Genomic DNA, 21,403 nt, shown 5'->3' with positions numbered 1-21,403 from the left:
TATCTATTGTTAAACAACTGTCGAGCGATTTTACAAGAGTTTTTCTTTTTTTTCTCTATTAAATAATCTAATAATAAATTAAAGTTCAAATATTGAGTAAACCAACTAAACAAACTCGTCTTATAATTTATTATTAAATTTAAATTCCTCTCCCGCACTGAGACCGAGTATTTCAATACTCCCGGGCGAGAAGCCGCCGTCGGTAAGATCCTTAATCAAAAATAATAATATGTTATAAACTAGATGGAGGCATAACAGCTGCAATTAAATAGCGCCACCTATCTGAATAAAAATTTTTCGCAGATGCATTGGGAATTTTATTCCATCGGGATCCTGGGTTAATGGGATTATACCCTATCGAAAATCTTGGCTATCGGAATTTAGGCTAACGGTTTCTATTTCATCGGGATTCTTGGTTATCGGAATTATATCCAATCGAAAATCTTGGCTATCGGAATCTGGGCTATAGGAATTCAAGTCATCGGAACCTATGTTATCGGTTGTTTAAGTCATCACTTTCATGGCTAAGAGTTCTATCCAAATTCTGGTTCATCTGACAGGTAGTGTCACCTGCCAGATGCAACCCAAAGCATTATAGTTATTGCGACATAACAGGAGTGTTATATCTTAAAATATCATAGGTATCGTTGTCGATGCATTACGCGGCAATTAATTTAAAAGTTGTTTGTTTTTGAATTTGAGAAAAAGGCTCGATCCTGATAAGTATATAAATTTAAAAATAAAAATCTAAATATTTTATTTATTTTATACTTTATTGCCTAATTTTAATTAAAATAAACTTTTGTGGAGCCTATTGAAATATTTTAATTGAGTTAATTAACGGAGCTCTATTAATTGGAGTCACATAAAAAACTAACCCCAATTTCGCCGTATGGCGTGGGGAGGGGAAACGCTTAATGAGCCTATGTTCGAGGATGAAGAGGACGACTTTAATCTGACAGAAAATTATGAAACTAATAAAGACATACAGAATTCTCAACTATATACAAGTTTAATACAAGAAAATCAAGGACTTGAAAATTCTCAACGCACACCTTAATAAAAACGGAAGAAGCAGAACAAGTAGCCCAAATGGAGATCAATCGATGATTAAAAGAAGGAAGGACGAAAAGCAAAACAATATAAAAAACATGAATAAATCAGCAAATGTATCCAAAAACGGTTACCAGGCGTTTAGTAGCGCAAATAACTCACAAAGCTCTGGATTGCAGTCAATAAATAATGGAGTCAACGACATCAACAAAAAGACCAATGACAACAATTTCACGCCAAAACAAAATTTTCAAGCTCCTATAAAATACTTAAGAACAGACAAAGGTCCTTTTCTCATTCATTTGAAACAGTTAAATATTAGAATATTAGAATTAAAACAGTTAAATGATAGAAAATTCTTTCCTACCTAGAAAGTTGACTTTAATATTTGATAGTCCAAATTAAATACCGATTGGATTTACTCTTTGAGTAGTATTTGTTTCCAACATCAAGTGCACTTCATTTGCTGTTGATGTTTTGACTTGCTCAACTATGAGTGATTCGATGCCCATCAAAGTATTTTCGTGATGAAAATATTATTTAAAAAAAATTTTTTTAAAACATGCATTAATTCTTTTTATAGTTTTATTTAATTCTGATAAGTAATTTTTTTGAAAAGAAATATTTTCTTCTTTTCCTGTAAAACTGAACAAGTCTTATCAAGTCTTAATAACTCTTTGAGAAATTCCGAAATTGCAGGGAAAATTTGACTTTTGAAGAGTATTGCAGAGTTTTGAAGACTTATTAAGTCTTTCCTTCACTTAGTTAGGGATGTGAAGAATTTCGAAAAGTCTTATTCAGAGTTATAAAGACTTTTCAAGAGTTTTTTCAGAGAATTATTTCCACAAGGGAATGCTATAAATGCGGAAAGATGGGTCACATTAGCAAATTCTGTAAAGAGATAGAAAGATGTTTGACATGTTCACAACCAAGACACCAAACAGGAATCAACTGCACATCAGCTCCGAACTGTATTAATTGTGGACAAGCTCATCGATCGACAGATAAAACATGTTCTGCTATCTTTAAAGCCAAAGAAATCAGCCATATAATGGCGTACGACAATTTATCTTTTATTCAAGCAAGAAAGATATTTGAGAACAAAGATAAATCATCAACACCAGTACCTTTCTTCAGTAAGGCTAATTTCCCTAATTTGCCTCACACTACAGTTCCTACGCAGTCCAGTACACCAATCTCTTACAGACAGCAGGTTGCTTTTAAACCGTCACCACCAAATAATCCTAATCCTGAATCTATCAAGAACAGTCTTAAAAATTTCAAACTCTCTAAGTCGAAGTTTACTGATAAGGCTACCCAAAAAGCCATTAAGCAATTTACTGAATTAATTACCTCAATACCAGATCCAGAAAAGTTCTGGCCAAGAATTTGGAAGACAATGGAACTACACGTGTGGCAAAGCCACACTCCAACCTCACCTTAACGTACATTCTTTTCAATCATGGAGATGGATCCCAATCAAAAATTCGGGTTCTTCAATGGAATTGCCGGAGCAGTCGTACTAAACTTCCTGAACTTCAATGCAGATCTTCCAACTTTGACGTAATGTTACTCTCAGAGACTTGGTTAAATAAAGACATTCATTTCGCTATCAAAGGCTTCGATGTGATAAGAAGGGACCGTATTAATAATGTGGGGGGCGGGGTAGCGATTTTAGTAAGTAATAATCTTAAATATAAAAAAATTAATAATTTATACAATTGCAGAGGTAAGATAGAACTATGTGCAATACAAATTTATTTAGATGACTCTGTACTTATAGTAGTTTCATGTTATAGGCCTCCTGATCAAAATATCGACGAATCCTCGTGGGCGCGTTTCCTGTCTCAATTTGGTGAAAAGTTTCTCGTAGCTGGTGATTTTAATACTCATCACCCACTATGGGGTGATCGCATAAGCTGTGACGAAGGAAGAAAATTGTTCAATGCATTAGAAAAAACGGAGGTTGGGATTTTAAATCAAGGTCCGAGTACATACTTTTCACGCCAATATGGCTCAAATTCCGCTATAGATCTAGCATTTGTAGATATACCGTCTTTAGCATTATATAATTGGACTGTAGAACAAGATTCTTGGGGTAGTGACCACTTTCCCATTTATATAACACTTAACACAAGATCAGAACTTAAAAACTCATCTAGATCATCCAGACTAGTTAACAGTAAAACCGATTGGGAATTAATTGAAAAAAATCTTGAAATCTGTGTCGACCTCTGCGCTGAAGTTATCAATAATATAAATATTGACACTCAGGCTAAATACACAACGTTCTTAGCTTTAATTACTGATTGTATCCACAATGCAAACACAACCATAGTCAGCAAAAATATCAATAGTAAAAAGAAGAAGATCAATACAAAAAAACCTAATGCTGCTCCCTGGTGGAACAACGAGTGCGAAAAATTAATAAGAGTACGAAAAGCAGCCTTGCTCCAATTTAAATACAACTCCAGTAGAGAAAACTTTGTAAAGTTACTTAAAGCTGAACATAATGCGAAATCTGATTTAAATAAAATAAAGAGAGAAAATTTTTGCGACACACTGACCAAATATACTAATCCATCTTATATTTGGCAAAAATTAAAAAGCTTTAAGAACAGATGGAATACATCTAATTTAACCAATGAATATTCAGAAGAAAGGATAGAAAATGTTAAGCAAGCTATTGAACAGTTATGTCCATCCTGGGTGCCGCAAAACGAACCGGATTTTTTCAACGAGGGTGGAGACAAGTTCCTCGAAGAACCTTTCTCAATGACAGAATTACCCTTGTGGAAATAATTCTCTGAAAAAACTCTTGACAAGTCTTTATAACTCTGAATAAGACTTTTCGAAATTCTTCACATCCCTAACTAAGTGAAGGAAAGACTTAATAAGTCTTCAAAACTCTGCAATACTCTTCAAAAGTCGAATTTTCCCTGCAATTTCGGAATTTCTCAAAGAGTTATTAAGACTTGATAAGACTTGTTCAGTTTTACAGGAAAAGAAGAAAATATTTCTTTTCAAAAAAATTACTTATCAGAATTAAATAAAACTATAAAAAAGAATTAATGCATGTTTTAAAAAAATTTTTTTAAATAATATTTTCATCATGAAAATACTTTGATGGGCATCGAATCACTCATAGTTGAGCAAGTCAAAACATCAACAGCAAATGAAGTGCACTTGCTGTTGGAAACAGATATTACTCAAAGAGTAAATCCAATCGGTATTTAATTTGGACTATCAAATATTAAAGTCAACTTTCTAGGTAGGAAAGAATTTTCTAACCACATGCCACCTATTAGAAACTAAGAACACTCAAAGATTCTAACTGTAAATTCGTAAACTAAAATATGTTAGGTATCAATTAATTCCAGCAGATAGCGTGTGGATAGAAAATTCTTTCCTACCTAGAAAGTTGACTTTAATATTTGATAGTCCAAATTAAATACCGATTGGATGTACTCTTTGAGTAGTATCTGTTTCCAACATCAAGTGCACTTCATTTGCTGTTGATGTTTTGACTTGCTCAACTATGAGTGATTCGATGCCCATCAAAGTATTTTTCGTGATGAAAATATTATTTAAAAAAATTTTTTAAAACATGCATTAATTCTTTTTATAGTTTTATTTAATTCTGATAAGTAATTTTTTTGAAAAGAAATATTTTCTTCTTTTCCTGTAAAACTGAACAAGTCTTATCAAGTCTTAATAACTCTTTGAGAAATTCCGAAATTGCAGGGAAAATTTGACTTTTGAAGAGTATTGCAGAGTTTTGAAGACTTATTAAGTCTTTCCTTTACTTAGTTAGGGATGTGAAGACTTTCGAAAAGTCTTATTCAGAGTTATAAAGACTTTTCAAGAGTTTTTTCAGAGAATTATTTCCACAAGGGTAGACATCGCATTGGATAAATGCAACCCCAAAAGCAGTCCCAGATGTGATGGAATAGACTATCAAATCCTCAAAAAGTTTCCATAAAAGTTACGTGAGCTGCTGCTAAATTTGTACAACGAGATTTATCTTACTGGGTCATTTCCCAATGAATGGAGAGAATATACGGTCTTTTTATACCTAAAGGCGACTTCAAAAAAGTTCGCCCGATTTCTTTAGCATCCTGCATCTTAAAAACCTTGGAAAGAATGTTAAGCATGAGACTGAGCTGGTGGCTGGAGTACAATAAAAAGCTACCAAATAAGCAATTTGGCTTCAGGCGAAGAAGATCGTGTATGGACAATTTAACCTTACTTATCGCTGAAATACTGAATGCTTTTGATGACGATGAAATCTTAGCAAGCTTATCCATTGATATTAAAGGCGCATACGACAACGTTTTGCCAGGGATCCTAATCGAAACTTTAAAGGATATAGGAGTTCCAGAGTTATATCTCAGGATTGTACACAATCTAGTTGGACGTATGCTCTTGACATTCAGGTATGAAGAAATTGATGAAAAAAGAACAGTTTTCAAGGGTCTTGCTCAAGGAGGAGTTCTAAGCTCAATTCTTTACGCATTATATACGTCTCCACTAGAAGATATTCCGTTAGAAAGATGCCAACTCATGGAATTTGCAGACGATGCGACCTACTATGCAATTTCTAAAAAGCCTGAACGAGCAATTAAAAACCTAGAGAACACTATGATCGATATTATAAACTTTTTGGACTCTAGAGGATTAGAATCATCTCCTGGCAAAAATCAACTTTGCGTTTTTAGTCAAAGCAAGAAAATAACATAAAAAATATGGTCTTTGAAGATTAGGGGAGAAACAATCAACTCGAACTCGGTTTTCAAGCTTCTAGGTTTATATTTTGATGATTCTCTTACCTGGGATCGACAAATAGAATCGACCAGAGAAAAGTGTATCAAGCCAATGGCTATTTTAAGCTATCTAAGAACTACCTGGTCAGGTGCTGATCCTAGTGTTATGCTACGACTTTATAAAGCTTTAATAAGATCTCGAATTGAGTACGGTGGTTTTTTACTTCATCCACTATCAACTAAAAACTTGAAGAAAATTACAGTTATTCAAAATAGAGCCATCAGGGTAGCTATGGGATACAGAAAATCGACACCAATCAATATTATGCTGGCTGAAGTCAAAGAGCCACCGATCAGCTTTCGCTTCCAATATCTATGCATGCCCTTGTGGAAATAATTCTCTGAAAAAACTCTTGAAAAGTCTTTATAACTCTGAATAAGACTTTTCGAAAGTCTTCACATCCCTAACTAAGTAAAGGAAAGACTTAATAAGTCTTCAAAACTCTGCAATACTCTTCAAAAGTCAAATTTTCCCTGCAATTTCGGAATTTCTCAAAGAGTTATTAAGACTTGATAAGACTTGTTCAGTTTTACAGGAAAAGAAGAAAATATTTCTTTTCAAAAAATTACTTATCAGAATTAAATAAAACTATAAAAAGAAGTAATGCATGTTTTAAAAAAATTTTTTTAAATAATATTTTCATCACGAAAATACTTTGATGGGCATCGAATCACTCATAGTTGAGCAAGTCAAAACATCAACAGCAAATGAAGTGCACTTGATGTTGAAACAGATACTACTCAAAGAGTACATCCAATCGGTATTTAATTTGGACTATCAAATATTAAAGTCAACTTTCTAGGTAGGAAAGAATTTTCTATCCACACGCTATCTGCTGGAATTAATTGATACCTAACATATTTTAGTTTACGAATTTACAGTTAGAATCTTTGAGTGTTCTTAGTTTCTAATAGGTGGCATGTGGTTAGAAACCTCTTTCCTACCTAGAAAGTTGACTTTAATATTTGATAGTCCAAATTAAATACCGATTGGATTTACTCTTTGAGTAATATCTGTTTCCAACAGCAAGTGCACTTCATTTGCTGTTGATGTTTTGACTTGCTCAACTATGAGTGATTCGATGCCCATCAAAGTATTTTCGTGATGAAAATATTATTTAAAAAAATTTTTTTAAAACATGCATTAATTCTTTTTATAGTTTTATTTAATTCTGATACGTAATTTTTTTGAAAAGAAATATTTTCTTCTTTTCCTGTAAAACTGAACAAGTCTTATCAAGTCTTAATAACTCTTTGAGAAATTCCGAAATTGCAGGGAAAATTTGACTTTTAAAGAGTATTGCAGAGTTTTGAAGACTCATTAAGTCTTTCCTTCACTTAGTTAGGGATGTGAAGAATTTCGAAAAGTCTTATTCAGAGTTATAAAGACTTGTCAAGAGTTTTTTCAGAGAATTATTTCCACAAGGGTGAATTATTTGACTAGGATTGAATCTAATTCTGCTCATCCACTATCGCCTGTTCTTGACAAACTGATCACAAGGAGAAACAACCCTACGTTTGTACGAAACTCTAAACCCCTACTACTAATTGGTTACGGGGATTTAATACCTATACAACATTATATAGCCTCTTCTGATAGACCCTGGTGTTACAGCTATGCTTATGAATCGTTATGGTATAAACCAGATATAGACCTAGAAAAAGGATCAATTCTACGTGAAACAGCTGAACCTAATAGCTAATTTTTATCCATCTTCAAATACGAACTGAACAATGGCATATGCTGGTTTACAGACGGCTCCAAAATGAGCGATAAAGAGTTTGTCGGCTTTGCCAATTTAAATACAGCTACTGGAGATGGAGGTATGTTTCGCACAGTTAAATACGCATCTATTTTCACTACCGAAGCCATAGCCATCACGACTACTCTTCAAGCTATATTCGAAAGCAAAGAGTCCCATTTTTACATTTTCAGCGACTCCAGGAGTGTCTTATGTGCTCTTAAAAATCATTATAATTCTGAGCGACAAAAACCAATTATTCTTACTATCAAAGACCAATTATATAGACTATCTCTATCAAATAAAAAAGTTAAATTGTTCTGGATACCAGCTCACGTAGGCATAGGTTTTAATGAAACAGTTGATCAATTAGCCAAAGATAGCATAATGAGAGGTATAGACACCCAGCTTCTAATCCCAGCCTCCGATTTTAAAAACATCTGGAAAGAAAAAATTAAACGTAAATTTGATCTATGGTGTGGTAGTACTGGCAGACAAAAAGAAAAAAACTATTTCACCAAATTCTCTACAGGTGACGCACAACCGTGGTTTCAAAACTTTAAATTTAGATGAAAAACTATTGTGTCAATAAATAGATTAAGGAGTGGTCACACTTCCTTAGCGGAGAGCCTTCATCGTTTTAAAATCGTAGATTCAAGTCAGTGTCCTTGCGAAGAATCTATACAAGAACCTAATCACGTTTTTTTTCAGTGTAAATTATTTGATAATCCTAGAAATGCTCTTCTAAATGATCTCTTAAAAGTTAAATTTTTCCCCCCTTATAACATCGAGGCCATTCTTAGCGAGATGAATCCTGCATTAGTGATACCGATTTCAAAATTTATTAATTCTATTGACATTAATATCTAATTTAACTTGTTTAATATATATTATATATCGTTCTTTTCGTTTTTATTACTCTAGAAACATTTCAAATCAAATAAAAGTGCCTTTTTCGAAATAAACACTAGATGGAGCTAGAGTATTAAAATTAACTTATAAGTGTTGTATTACTCCTTGAAGGAGCCTTAGTAGATAAGTAAAATTATATGTAACTCAATGTAATCACGGCAGAGTGAGCTGTTGCTCGAGCCTTCTCTTATATTTCTAATAAAAAAAAAAAAAAAAAAAAAAAAAATAATTAATTTAAATTCAAATTACTTAATTCGATTTAAATATAAATATAAAATAAGTCTTTTATCTTGAAATCTCGAAAAACCGTTGCAACTCATAAATTTAGTTTAAACGCTCTCTCAAAACATACAATAAACAAAACCATTTACTAAAACTTCTCAGAAACATAAAAAGTACTTGAATAAAATGCACACGTGTTACTTAACAACTAGACCTTTGTGAAAACTCATAAAAAGGAAAACACGTGTTGAACATTTCTCAAGGGTTTTCCTAGTTAAAATTATTTTAGCTAAATATTCTCAAGAGGTCATAAATTATAAGATATAATAAATACGAAATAGAAAGCATAAAGCCTTAAAACATCCAACACTGGGACCATTTGTTAGATAAATAAACAATACTTTTAGAATATCTTATAATTATTAAATAATATTAATGTTTTAGTTTAACTAAAGAATAGTTTTCATATGGATTAATAAACAAATAATGATAAATTCATATTAATATTAATATGATGTATATATATATATATATATATATATATATATATATATATATATATATATATATATATATATATATATATATATTTGTATCGACATGGGTTTTTCCTGTGGTTTCCCCATGTCACTCTTCTTAGAGCCTAAAGAAAGATGAGGAACAGGGCAAATGCGATACAAAAGGACCACAGCCGCAACACTAAAAATATATAAAGAAATATTATAATCTAACTTTGTTAATATTTAATAAGCAATAATACATGCAATTATAATACTATAATAATAATTATTTAAACTTATTATAAGTTTTCCAGTTATTGCGAGACGGAAAAGAATTTTTTTTATTAATGACGATTCGGATTTTGTCTTTTCAATTTAATAATTTTCTGATAAACAAAATTTATTATAATGGTCAATATTTTTTTCGGAATGTGTCCAATCGAATTTAGCCTCTTCGTATCGTTTCCAGTCGAAAAAAGAATTTTTCGATAGATGACAGCACGGTTTGTGTCTTGTTATGCCTCCATCTAGTTGCGAATTGTTTTATTGACTCGAGCGTTACCTACCGTCGTTTTTTCGCCCGGGAGTATTAAAATACTCGGTTCCAGTGTGGGAAAAGGAAATTTGAATTTAAATTAATTATACTGAACGACTTGTTATTTGGTTATTAAATCGTGTAAAATGTACTTATTTCATTTATTGACTAAACATTTAAATATAAGATTATGATTTGAATTACAGAGGGTAGATTATACAGTTCTGGGCTCTCAAGGAGAAGTGAGTTACAAAAATGTCGGCTCGAAACCTCCGACCTCACGTCTCCCCTCCATACGTCACACATATATACTGAAACTATTACAATTCGTACTTCGCTTGACGCTTACACTAAACATACAACTAAACTTATCTCGAAATACACTTATACTTATTGCTTTTTACATGTATATCTACAATATAAGGAACTGAAAATATATATATATATATATATATATATATATATATATATATATATATATATATACACTAGTCACAAAAATTAAGGGATATAAAAAAATTCCAAATTTTTTTGGTGATTTTCAGCGAGCTGTAACTCCGAGGAAAATGATCGCACAGAAAAAAAAAAAGCAAATTGTAGCTTCAAGTGTCTAGTTTTTAGATATGACCATGAAAATTTTTGTCATCGTCAGGTCTGGAGAAATCCTAAGAAAACTACTGAAAAAAATTTTTCGAAATTTTTTTCGTCTTAAAAAGGTCTACGGGCTTCAAAAAATTTTTTCGATTGTTTCGTTTAAAAGCTCTTTTAGTAAATTTAATACCCTTTAATTTGACGTAGCCAAAAGCCTGTACGATAATTTGCCGCGGAGTTATCGTCAATCAAAGCAAAAAGTTTTTTTGACTTTGGAAATCAATAACTCTGGAAATAATGACCGTATAGGAAATCGAAGGAGGGTTTTGAAAACTACACAATATTCTCTATAAGAAAACGTAAACCGCTTTTGAAGAAAAAATTTTTTTGAATTGAAAACTCGGACTGAAAAAAGACAAAAATTCGCATAATTAAGGATATTTGGATAACTTGGTATAACTTTGGATAAAATGGATGAACGAAGGATATCGTTGGTAATTTTTAACTTCAAAGTGTCCCCTAAAATCCCTAAGAAATTCAAAGCGCTGCGATTTTTTGTTCATAGTGCCCAGAAGCTTCAAATTCTGTGTTTTCGCAAAAATCACCATTATGAGCAATTTTGTGATTTTTATTCATTTTTCCATTGAAAAAATTTTTTTTTTCAAAATTCTTTATTTTTCGATCAAAGAGATTGATTTTTAAGAAATTTGAAAAAACAAAATTTCAATTTTTTTCGAAAATTTTTTCGAAATTTTTTTATCAAAAATTTTTTTTTAATATTTTTTTTTATCGTCTTCAGAATGCTTCACTATTGTCAAAAAAATTAACTCAATTTTTTCTGTCCGCTACAACTGCCTTAGTTTTAAATCTCATTTTAAAAATTCAATAAAAACAAATTGATATACCCCCGCGGAGTTCGGCTTTTCCTCACACAAAACTTGAATTTTACGTTTTCTTTTAGCCTAAATTCCTTACGTGAATTTTATGTAAGCTTTTCTTTGATAAGCACCTTTTGATATGCCTCGTCGACATTTAGCTGCCACAGATGTGGCTCGCATTGTTACCCTCCTTCAAGAGGGCTACAGTCAGGTGGAAGTAGCAGCTTCTATGGGGAGTGAGCCAGTCCGTTATCAGTCGGGCCTATGCCCGATTTAACGCGACTCAAAGTTACGATCGTCGTCCGGGTCAAGGTAGACTACGAATCACTACCGAGCGTGATGATCGAGCTATCATTCGAGAAGCTCGTCGAAACCCTACTGCGCATGCCCACACGATCGCTCATCAATTTCGCAATCGTCGACAACGTCCTCCCCAACAACACATATCGGCATCGACGGTTCGAAATCGCTTTCGAGAGCAAGGACTACGCGCTAGACGCGCAAATCGCGTGCCTATGCTCATTCCACGACATCGCCGAGCCCGATTGGCCTATGCTCATGATCATCACCATTGGGGTCGTAGACAGTGGACCAGTGTATTATGGACTGACGAATCTCGATTTTGTCTTCATGGCAGCGATAGACGATCTCTTTGGCGCCGTCGTGGAGAACGAGATCGGGATGGTTTTACGAGACCAGTTACAGCTTTCAATGGTGGATCAGTCATGGTGTGGGCAGGCGTGTCCTTCAATACCAGAACCCCGTTGGTCATCGTTCGTGGGACGTTGACTGCCGATAGGTACGTCGACGAAATTCTGAGCCACACGTCCTGCCTATGCGCATACGCATGGGGGCAAGACGGTTCATTTTGATGCAGGATAATGCTCGTCCTCACACTGCAGTTCGTACGCGAACTTTTCTCCGCGCCAACAACGTAACAACGCTTAATCATCCAGCGATGAGTCCTGATTTGAACCCAATTGAGCATGTTTGGGACATGCTTGGGCGTCGATTGCGGCGAGACTATCCGCAACTGCACAATCTTCATCAGTTGACTCAAGCGTTGTTACGTTGTTGGCAAGGAATTTCGCAACGTGATATTCGACGATGCATCAACATGCAAGAGCGTTTACGAGCTGTGATTCGGAACAGAGGTGGCAATACACGGTACTGAGCAGTTACTGCCGTGCGTACAGAGGTCATTCGGCAGCTGCAAACAGACAAACACGCAGACAAAGACACACACACACACACACACACGTGTGTGTGTGTGTGTGTGTGTGAGAAGCGTAAATCCGACCGAGCAACCTCCACGTGGTACGCTTTGGGTAACGCTAATGCCGGCGGTAAAACAACAGTCGAAAAAAATTGAGAAAATTTCGAAAAAAATTTTCGAAAAAATTGAAATTTTGTTTTTTTCAAATTTCTTAAAAATCAATCTCTTTGATCGAAAAAATAAAGAATTTTGAAAAAAAAAATTTTTTTCAATGGAAAAATGAATAAAAATCACAAAATTGCTCATAATGGTGATTTTTGCGAAAACACAGAATTTGAAGCTTCTGGGCACTATGAACAAAAAATCGCAGCGCTTTGAATTTCTTAGGGATTTTAGGGGACACTTTGAAGTTAAAAAATTACCAACGATATCCTTCGTTCATCCATTTTATCCAAAGTTATACCAAGTTATCCAAATATCCTTAATTATGCGAATTTTTGTCTTTTTTTCAGTCCGAGTTTTCAATTCAAAAAAATTTTTTCTTCAAAAGCGGTTTACGTTTTCTTATAGAGAATATTGTGTAGTTTTCAAAACCCTCCTTCGATTTCCTATACGATCATTATTTCCAGAGTTATTGATTTCCAAAGTCAAAAAAACCTTTTTTGCTTTGATTGACGATAACTCCGCGGAAAATTATCGTACAGGCTTTTTGGCTACGTCAAATTAAAGGGTATTAAATTTACTAAAAGAGCTTTTAAACGAAACAATCGAAAAAATTTTTTTGAAGCCCGTAGACCTTTTTTAAGACGAAAAAAAATTTCGAAAAATTTTTTTTCAGTAGTTTTCTTAGGATTTCTCCAGACCTGACGATGACAAAAAATTTTCATGGTCATATCTAAAAACTAGACACTTGAAGCTACAATTTGCTTTTTTTTTTTTTTTCTGTGCGATCATTTTCCTCGGAGTTACAGCTCGCTGAAAATCACCAAAAAATTTGGAATTTTTTTTATATCCCTTAATTTTTGTGACTAGTGTATATATATATTAGGGTAGGGGTTGTCTTATTACACCAAGTTTCTTATACCTTAAGTTTCTATCTTATTAATTAACTTAGATTACTATCATCATATCTACTTTAAATATCGTTAATATCAACACTAATTATTATTATTGTTACTACAATTATTCGTATGTTTGTATTTTGTAATTACTATTATTGTTAACATTATAATACTATTATACTAACTTATTATTATTATTATTGTTAAGTTAATTTTGAATACTATCATTTACTTATCAACAGTGATATTATTATAATAACATAATTATTCATTAATTAATTTCTATTGTTGCGGCTGTGGTCCGACTTGTGCATGGTGTATCGCATTTGCCCTGCTCCTCACCCCTTTCTCTCAGGCTCTTGGAACAGTGACACGGGGAAACCACAGAGAAAACCCATGTCGATACATATATATATAAAAATGAATCGATTATAAAAATATATTACTTATTATAGAAATACAATTTCCAATTTACGATGAATATTTAAAAGTTATTTTAATATTTCCTTAATTATTCATGTAACAACCGTGCCATTGTTATTTGAATTTTATAATTTTATGTTTTCTTATTTTGTATTTATATTTTATTGCTTTTGGGAAATGTTGTTGTAGGATATCTAAATGGTTAAGGGAACCCCTTGAAAGGTTCAACATGTGTTTTCTTTTTATGTGTTTCCACAAAGGTCTAATTGTTAGGCGACACGTGTGGGTCATATTCGAGTGTATATTTTTTCCTTTTGAAGAGGTTTACAAGGATTTATTTATTTATTGTTTACTCCAAAAGAGTGTTACCCAAAATTTATGAGCCATAAAGATTTCTTTTTGGACGTTGATTTAACCGGATGTTGTATTTGTTATTAACAATTATAGTTTTACATATTATCGGACAATTTAAATTCGCGCCTCCTGATTGCAGCGTCATCTTACGGATTCCGCTGATGACATTACAGTCTTTTCGGACATATTTGTTATGTCCTGCGAGGTTACTAGATTCGCTGATGATGACACCTCGTGGACAAGTGGGTTGTTTATTGTCACGCGGGATTTTATTTTATAATTTAATTTGAAATATACTAAAAAAATTACTGATTGAGATTGTGTGGTAAGGTATGATTTTAAATGATAAGAGTTCAATTGAACTTTATGTTGATGTTTATTTAGAAATCGGAGAGATGGAGTGAATAGTTACAGCTCTTGGGGAGAAGTGAAGTCACAAAGTCTCAACTCTGACTCCTCAGCTTCACTTTCCCCCACTATGGTTACACGTATACACTTATACTATTGCTAGAACTACCCTTATACATAGTGCGTAATATACTATCTTACATGTACTTATATAAACTTACTTTTATATAACACTTATTATTTGCGGCTGCGGCCGGCTTACATATTCATGTACCTGTATTTACCTGGCTTTAAATTCAGCACAGCGACCTAGGGAAACCGCAGAAAACCTGGTCGAGGTACAGACAGTAATAATAACATAATATCAGATCGTTGTTAACAATGATTATCCTTATCTATTATTTATAATTTAATTAACATATATTCATTAGAATCAATTAACGTGTTATAATTTTAAAAGGCTAGCTTTTAAAGTATTATCTGCTCAATAAATTATATCAGATGCGGATTTTACTTAAATATTTGCTAATCATTTCTAAATTCAATTTAATACCATTTACTATTCAATTATTCTAATATGTAATTAAATTTGTCTAAAACCATTGTGACATTAAATCCATACATATATACACATGTTGTAGCGTCTAAATACTCATTATTTATGTTATTTAGTTACTTAAAATAAAGTGGATAAATAAGTTATTATTTATTTATTTGTTGTTAAATTCAGTTGAAGTGCCTTGTTTTTTAGAGAGCAAGAGATCGTTGACTTTCCACACGTGTCTTTTATGGCTTTTCTTTTAAGGACTTGAAGTTGTCAATGTGGCAAGGACATGTTCTGTGTTTACTCGAAGATTTTATGGTTTTTCAGAACCTAATACTATATTCCTTTGTATTATTTTCTTGAGATTAAAGTTTCTCTTTCGAAGACACGTGTCCACTCAATGACCAAACTCAGCAATTAAATCAAATAGAAATTCTAAATCTATATAAAATATAAATATAAATTTAAATTATAAATGTAACTAATTAACATATTCAAATTCTGTTTTATCTGACAAGTAGTGTCACCTGCCAGATGCAACCCAAAGCATTATAGTTATTGCGACATAACATTTTAGTTTTCAGTAACTTCAGTAAGTTTCGCTTATAACAAACTAATAAGGGTAGCCGATATGTTAAGTCTGACGTCAATTACACAGGAAGTATAGTCATTCTTGCCTACAGATAAAGCCGTTTTTAAATCAAAATGGAAATTTTTGAATTAAAAACTAAACATTCGATTTTTTGTTTAAATCGTAGGATAGAAATTGAAGAATTTTTTTTAAAAAAATTCTAGGAATTAAATTTAAATTATTCAAACTTAATTCAAATTTGTTTTGTTCAAATTATTATTTGAATATTATCATTTGATAATATATATAGCTAAAAGTTTTTAAATTATTTTTAATACGGCAGTAAAAATTAATAATTGCTGAAATTTTGTTGTCTAAACCATGTGAGAAATTCTTATTTGATTGAAGTAAAAAATTTTTTTGATGCAGAAATTTTTTACTTTGTAGAAGTCATTATTTATTCAGTAAGAAAAAGTGATTCTTAATCAATCAATCCAAAAAAAAAAACCTTTTTTGCAAGAAGCAGTATTTTTTTCAATTCAAGAAATACTTATCTTGACTGGAGTTTTTGTTATTTCATTCATTCTCGACAAAATTTCTTAATTTAAATTTTAAACGCCAGACTTAATCTGAATAAAAAAAAATTATTGCATAAGCACGTTGACTTTATTTAATTTTTTTGAAATACGATTAATTATCATTAATATCTACAATTATTTAATTATAATCAGTCAATTAAGACTTACAAGTACTTGACTTGTGAAAATTCTTAGTAATTACCTTTTTCACATTCCTGTTCTTGAGACAATGATGAAAAATGATAAAAATAAAAAATATATTACAAAGGCTATTATTAGGGCTATATAATTTAACCGTCCAAGGCGACTAAAAAAGTTATTTAAGTTATTTAGCTAGCTAACCGATAAGCTTAGCTAATTTAACCGGTTAACTTAATTAGCTCAGCTAATTAGCCAACAGCTATCCGGCTAATTTTTTTTCAGCTATCCACTGATTCCTTACCTATAGACAGGTTTAAAAAATAATATTAAGGCTCTTTTTTTTTTTTTGTTTAAAGAAACGATAGTCGCGTAATTTACTTATTTAATATTTTATCAATAACTAGCTGTTACCCCCCCGCTCTGCTGAGCACTTTATATTGTATTTTTAGATCTATACTTTAAATTTAATTGGAGTACTGTTTCGACTCGCACAGATTCCAAGTTTCATCGAATTGGTCTGTACCTTTTAACCATGTGATTATTCTAACTACTATTCATTGAAACTTTCAATGTGCAATCACTATAACATTCCTGTGGTTTTCTTCCAAAAATGAATAATAATTGACACAAATAAAAAAATTTGAAATGATCATCATTGAAAATTCCAGTTAAAGTAATCGCAGGTCTAAGTAAAGTTGAAACCTGCCTAGTTTAAAGTGCGACGAATTTGGCCGTTAATTAAAATTTCCTCGGTGACATCAATTTTCACTGACACTAAATCAATTTTCATAGAAAATTATTTGTACATTTTTTTTACGCATTTTCTTATAATAAGCAGACAAATTTCTTTTCTACATCTCAAGTGTTCAGAAAATGCATTTATTTCAATTTTTTACATTCCCTCGATCCCGTAATAAAAACAATTTATCGGTTATGCGATCAGCAAAAGTAAAATGTATTTAAAATTCTTAGTCTGTTGACTGAAAAGCTACAGAAAATTCCTACTAAATTTGGAGTCTATAAGAGCTATAGTTTAAAAACGGGAATTTCTCATTGTTAACGCCTCTGTAAATCCCTTTAGGGAAGGAATTTTTTAAAATCCGTTCTTAGCTGGCCTCGACATGGCAAAAGTAATATTCTTACCAAATTTCAAGTCTCTACGCCTTATATTTCCACAGATATCGTGATGAGTCATTATATACCTGAAAATCTCTTATATAAATATCGCGTTCCAGATGCCATAAGGACGTATATCGGCAAAACGTTCGGGTGAAAAGCCATGAGAGCGCATAAAAATTTTTTTTTCTGAAATCGACGTATTTTTGTCCGAAATATGCAGAAATACAAAGAAAAAAAATTTATACGCCCTTATGGCTACCGGGACTCATCTTGGATGCCATAAGGGCGTATAATAAAAATTCTGTTTTTTTTTTTCCAAGTCCAAAAAAATTTTTAGTTTAAAGAAAGATTTTTTTTTGCATTTCTGCAATTTTCATTCAAAAATACGTTGATTCCCGAACCGTTCTGTTACGGAATACAAATTCAATCATTGATTTAAGAGCCATTTTTAAAAGTAAAATATTGTTACGTGTTAATTAATTAAATAAATTACTTTGGTTATTTCGTTATTTACGTTATTTTTGTCATATAAAATCAATATTATCATTTTTTGAGCTTGTCGGTAGGTAAGGAATCAGTGAATAGCTGAAAAAAAGAATTAGCCGATTAGCCGTTGGCTAATTAGCTTAGCTAACTTTTTTAGCCAGCTTGGCCGGTTAAATTGTACAGCCCTAGTTATTATATATTATCTGAGATATTTTATTCAAGATCACCCTCCTTTTCGAGTTTTGATAAAAATTTAGTTACTCGATAGATTGGATCTACTTGTCTGGCCATGTCTATCAGTCCTAATAGTTTCTTAATGCCAATGGAAATACTGTAATTTGATTAATAATATCATTAATAGAATTGACATAATAGATTAATTGATTAAATTAGTTTAATATTATAAAAAGTACCGATTTCCTTGAAGTTTAGCATGTAACATTGAAAGTTCTTGTTTAGTAAATACATCTTGGTCGTCTCTAATACTGCTAGTCTCTAATACTGCTAGTAAATGATCAGGTGTTGATAAATTAGGCACGTGAAGAACGGTGTTAAATGCAGATATCAATTCCATGTCTTCTAAAATTTTTCTAAAAATAAAAAATAAGAATATACCAAACAAATAAATTAGTTAGATGTTTAATATAACAGTTTTGATAAAGCACCTGTTACTGGTAGTACAAAGTACAAGTAATTTTTTTCCAGGAGGTGGTTGTTTTTTCAACAAAACCAACAACGCTTGAAGAGTCAGATTAGAGTATCTGGGTCCAATCGGCCCGTAGTCTAACAAACGTTCAATATTATCGACCAATATACAGCTGAGCTGTGAACGATAAGCATCATCGAAGAATTTACGTATCGTGAGACACTTAGCAGTTTCTGTGTATCCGACCATGTCATCCGGAGTACAAACTTTTACGAATGGAAAATTAGAATTTTTAGCAATTTGTGCAGCCAACGCAGTCTTACCACTGTTAGGTGGTCCTTCCAATAAAACAGAGACCAAACTAAAGCCCTCAGAAGCTCGAGTCTTCCGAATATCTAAATTACCGTCAGCAATTATTTCAGCAACGGGATGACCCCAATTTATGATTCCACGAGCTAACAAGTGGTCTAGTTCCTCTGCTGCAGTACCAAATGCTGGTTTTACATCGTTTACAAGTGCATGCATAAAATCTGATCTTGAAATTATAAGTTTCTCCATTGCTAATGAGTCCAACTCGACTTTATTGGATACTTTTATCAGTTTGTTCATGGCTGTGCTCTGAGCTGCTCTTACCAAACCCTCTAACTCAGCGCCACTAAAATTTTTTGTAAGGATTGCCAATTCTTTCAAGTCGACATCTGGAGACATTTTATTGTGTTCACGCATCCGCGATGTATGGATATTTAAAATCTGAAATCGACCATTTTCATCCGGCAAACTGATTTCCATTTGAAGTTCAAGTCGACCAGGACGTAGTAGAGCTTCATCAATCATGTCTTTTCGGTTAGTCATACCAATCACCAGAATATTGTTGAGCTGTTCGACACCATCAATTTTTGATAGCAGCTGATTGACAACAGTGTCATGAACACCAATATTACCCGCAACACTACCACGAGATTTACAAATAGCATCAATCTCGTCAAAAATAATAATATGGAGCCCACTGTTTGGCCCAAGCTTTTTTTCTTCTTCTTCTGCTTCAGAGAACAGTCTTCTTATGTTGGCTTCACTCTCTCCTACATATTTATCAAGAATTTGCGGACCATTGACGATCTTAGGCTCTCTTGCATTTAACATATTACCGATCTGACGAGCCATGAGTGTTTTTCCTGTACCTGGTGGACCATAAAGCAAAATACCCTTAACATGTTTGCAACCCAGTTGCGCTACAATATCTGGAGGATATACTCTAGAAACAAAAGCTCGACGGAAAATATCGCTAAACTCTTTATCAAGACCACCAATTCCCATTTTGGCAAAATCCCAGTCTGGATTAATTATCGACTGACGTACGACTTTTCCTTGAGCTTTTCCAACTAAATTAAGACTCGAGTTACTCGACTTCTCAAACTGAACCACCGTATCACCAAGACATCGACCTAATCTAATTTTCTCCTGCTTTGATTCTTTCTTTTCCTTAATGGCAGTCACATCAAGCCCCTCTAAATCCTTTACAACCAGTCTAAGTATTTTTTTATCTCCAAACTGAAAAGGCAATTGTTGTCCCACTGTGAATGCATGTCCAGAAAATTTCAAAAGAAAATCTTTGGCCATCAAGTCGGTATCGTATGGCTCAGTTGTTGTTCTGAAAGTTAAAAATTAATGTCAATCCTATGTTTCTGCTTTTTTTTTTTTTTTTTTTTTTGACTAATTTTATCTATTAGAATAATTTACATAAAAATAAAAAAAAAAAAAAAATAACAAATACTTTGTTTTTTGCAGGAAATCAGCTTCTAATACAATAATACCTAAGAAGTTTGAACTTGATGCATCGAATTGATACGGTCGGATATCGATCTCCTGGTTGACGGATAACGCTGCCCATTTTCTCTGTGGTTCATTGAATGCTGCGCATCCTTGAGACACTTCGTTGTGTGTCTCAACGGTAAACACATAACTTTGATTAGGTAATGTTGTTACCTCGATATATCTATAAAAAATTATATTCATGTGACTTTAAGAAAAAAAAAATAAAATAATTTGCTAAAATGACAATACATACTTGACATTTTTTGGCAAGTCAACAGGGTTCACAAAAACACAATTCTTAAAAGTCAGCTCCACCGTAGGACATTTGTCAACTCGCATTTTCTGCAATTAATATCAACTTTAGCAATAACAATCTATTTAAAGTTAATTAAATAATATATTACATATTATAATTACGTCAGCATAGTAACAAATATAATTTGCAAGTAAATAAACAATAAGTTTTCTCATTCACTGATAATTAAATATTATTGCGTGACTAAACCTCAATTCTTATGAATATACGTAATGTACATATTTAATTTTATACTCACCGTCATTTTTACTCTATTTTTTTAATTATATAGCTATTCTTGTCAATGATTTTCATTAAGCTGTTATAAATGTATATTTGATAATTAGTGTGCACGTCATTGAACATGGAGACCCCTTTACGGTGCTTTCTCTTTCATTCTTCTAACATCATTGGTTATTTCGTCACATGTACTTGAGTATATATATACCAAACTTCGGGATGTCGTTACATGGAAAATAGAATATATAAAATAATGTTAGCTTCAAAATTTATTATTGTTGATTCTAAATACAACAAAAAAAATTTTTTTTTA

At 32.4% G+C, this 21,403-nt stretch overlaps 1 protein-coding gene across 2 annotated transcripts; it reads right to left on the bottom strand.

Moving 5' to 3' along the window:
- Positions 1-16,417: 16,417 nt before the first annotated feature.
- LOC141525848 (vesicle-fusing ATPase 1-like) lies at positions 16,418-21,256 on the bottom strand. 2 transcript variants are annotated; one of them, XM_074240519.1, is made up of 6 exons: positions 21,110-21,256; positions 20,809-20,897; positions 20,515-20,736; positions 18,763-20,391; positions 18,511-18,687; positions 16,418-18,428 (listed from the first exon to the last, which is right to left on the bottom strand). In XM_074240519.1, exons 1-6 carry the CDS (start codon positions 21,113-21,115, stop codon positions 18,311-18,313), a joined length of 2,241 nt encoding a protein of 746 aa, XP_074096620.1. In that variant the 5' UTR covers positions 21,116-21,256; the 3' UTR covers positions 16,418-18,310. The 2 variants fall into 2 exon arrangements, with proteins under 2 accessions (XP_074096620.1, XP_074096621.1); XM_074240520.1 differs by lacking the exon at positions 21,110-21,256 and having other exon boundaries at positions 20,555-20,736.
- Positions 21,257-21,403: the final 147 nt, after the last annotated feature.

The sequence above is a fragment of the Cotesia typhae genome, unplaced genomic scaffold (assembly GCF_013202065.1).
Source record: "Cotesia typhae breed Kobodo isofemale line unplaced genomic scaffold, CoteBio_Ctyphae contig_27, whole genome shotgun sequence".
Taxonomy (NCBI): Eukaryota; Metazoa; Arthropoda; class Insecta; order Hymenoptera; family Braconidae; genus Cotesia; species Cotesia typhae.
Note: the sequence above shows the minus strand (reverse complement) of the source record. Positions and strands in the feature narration are given on the sequence as shown.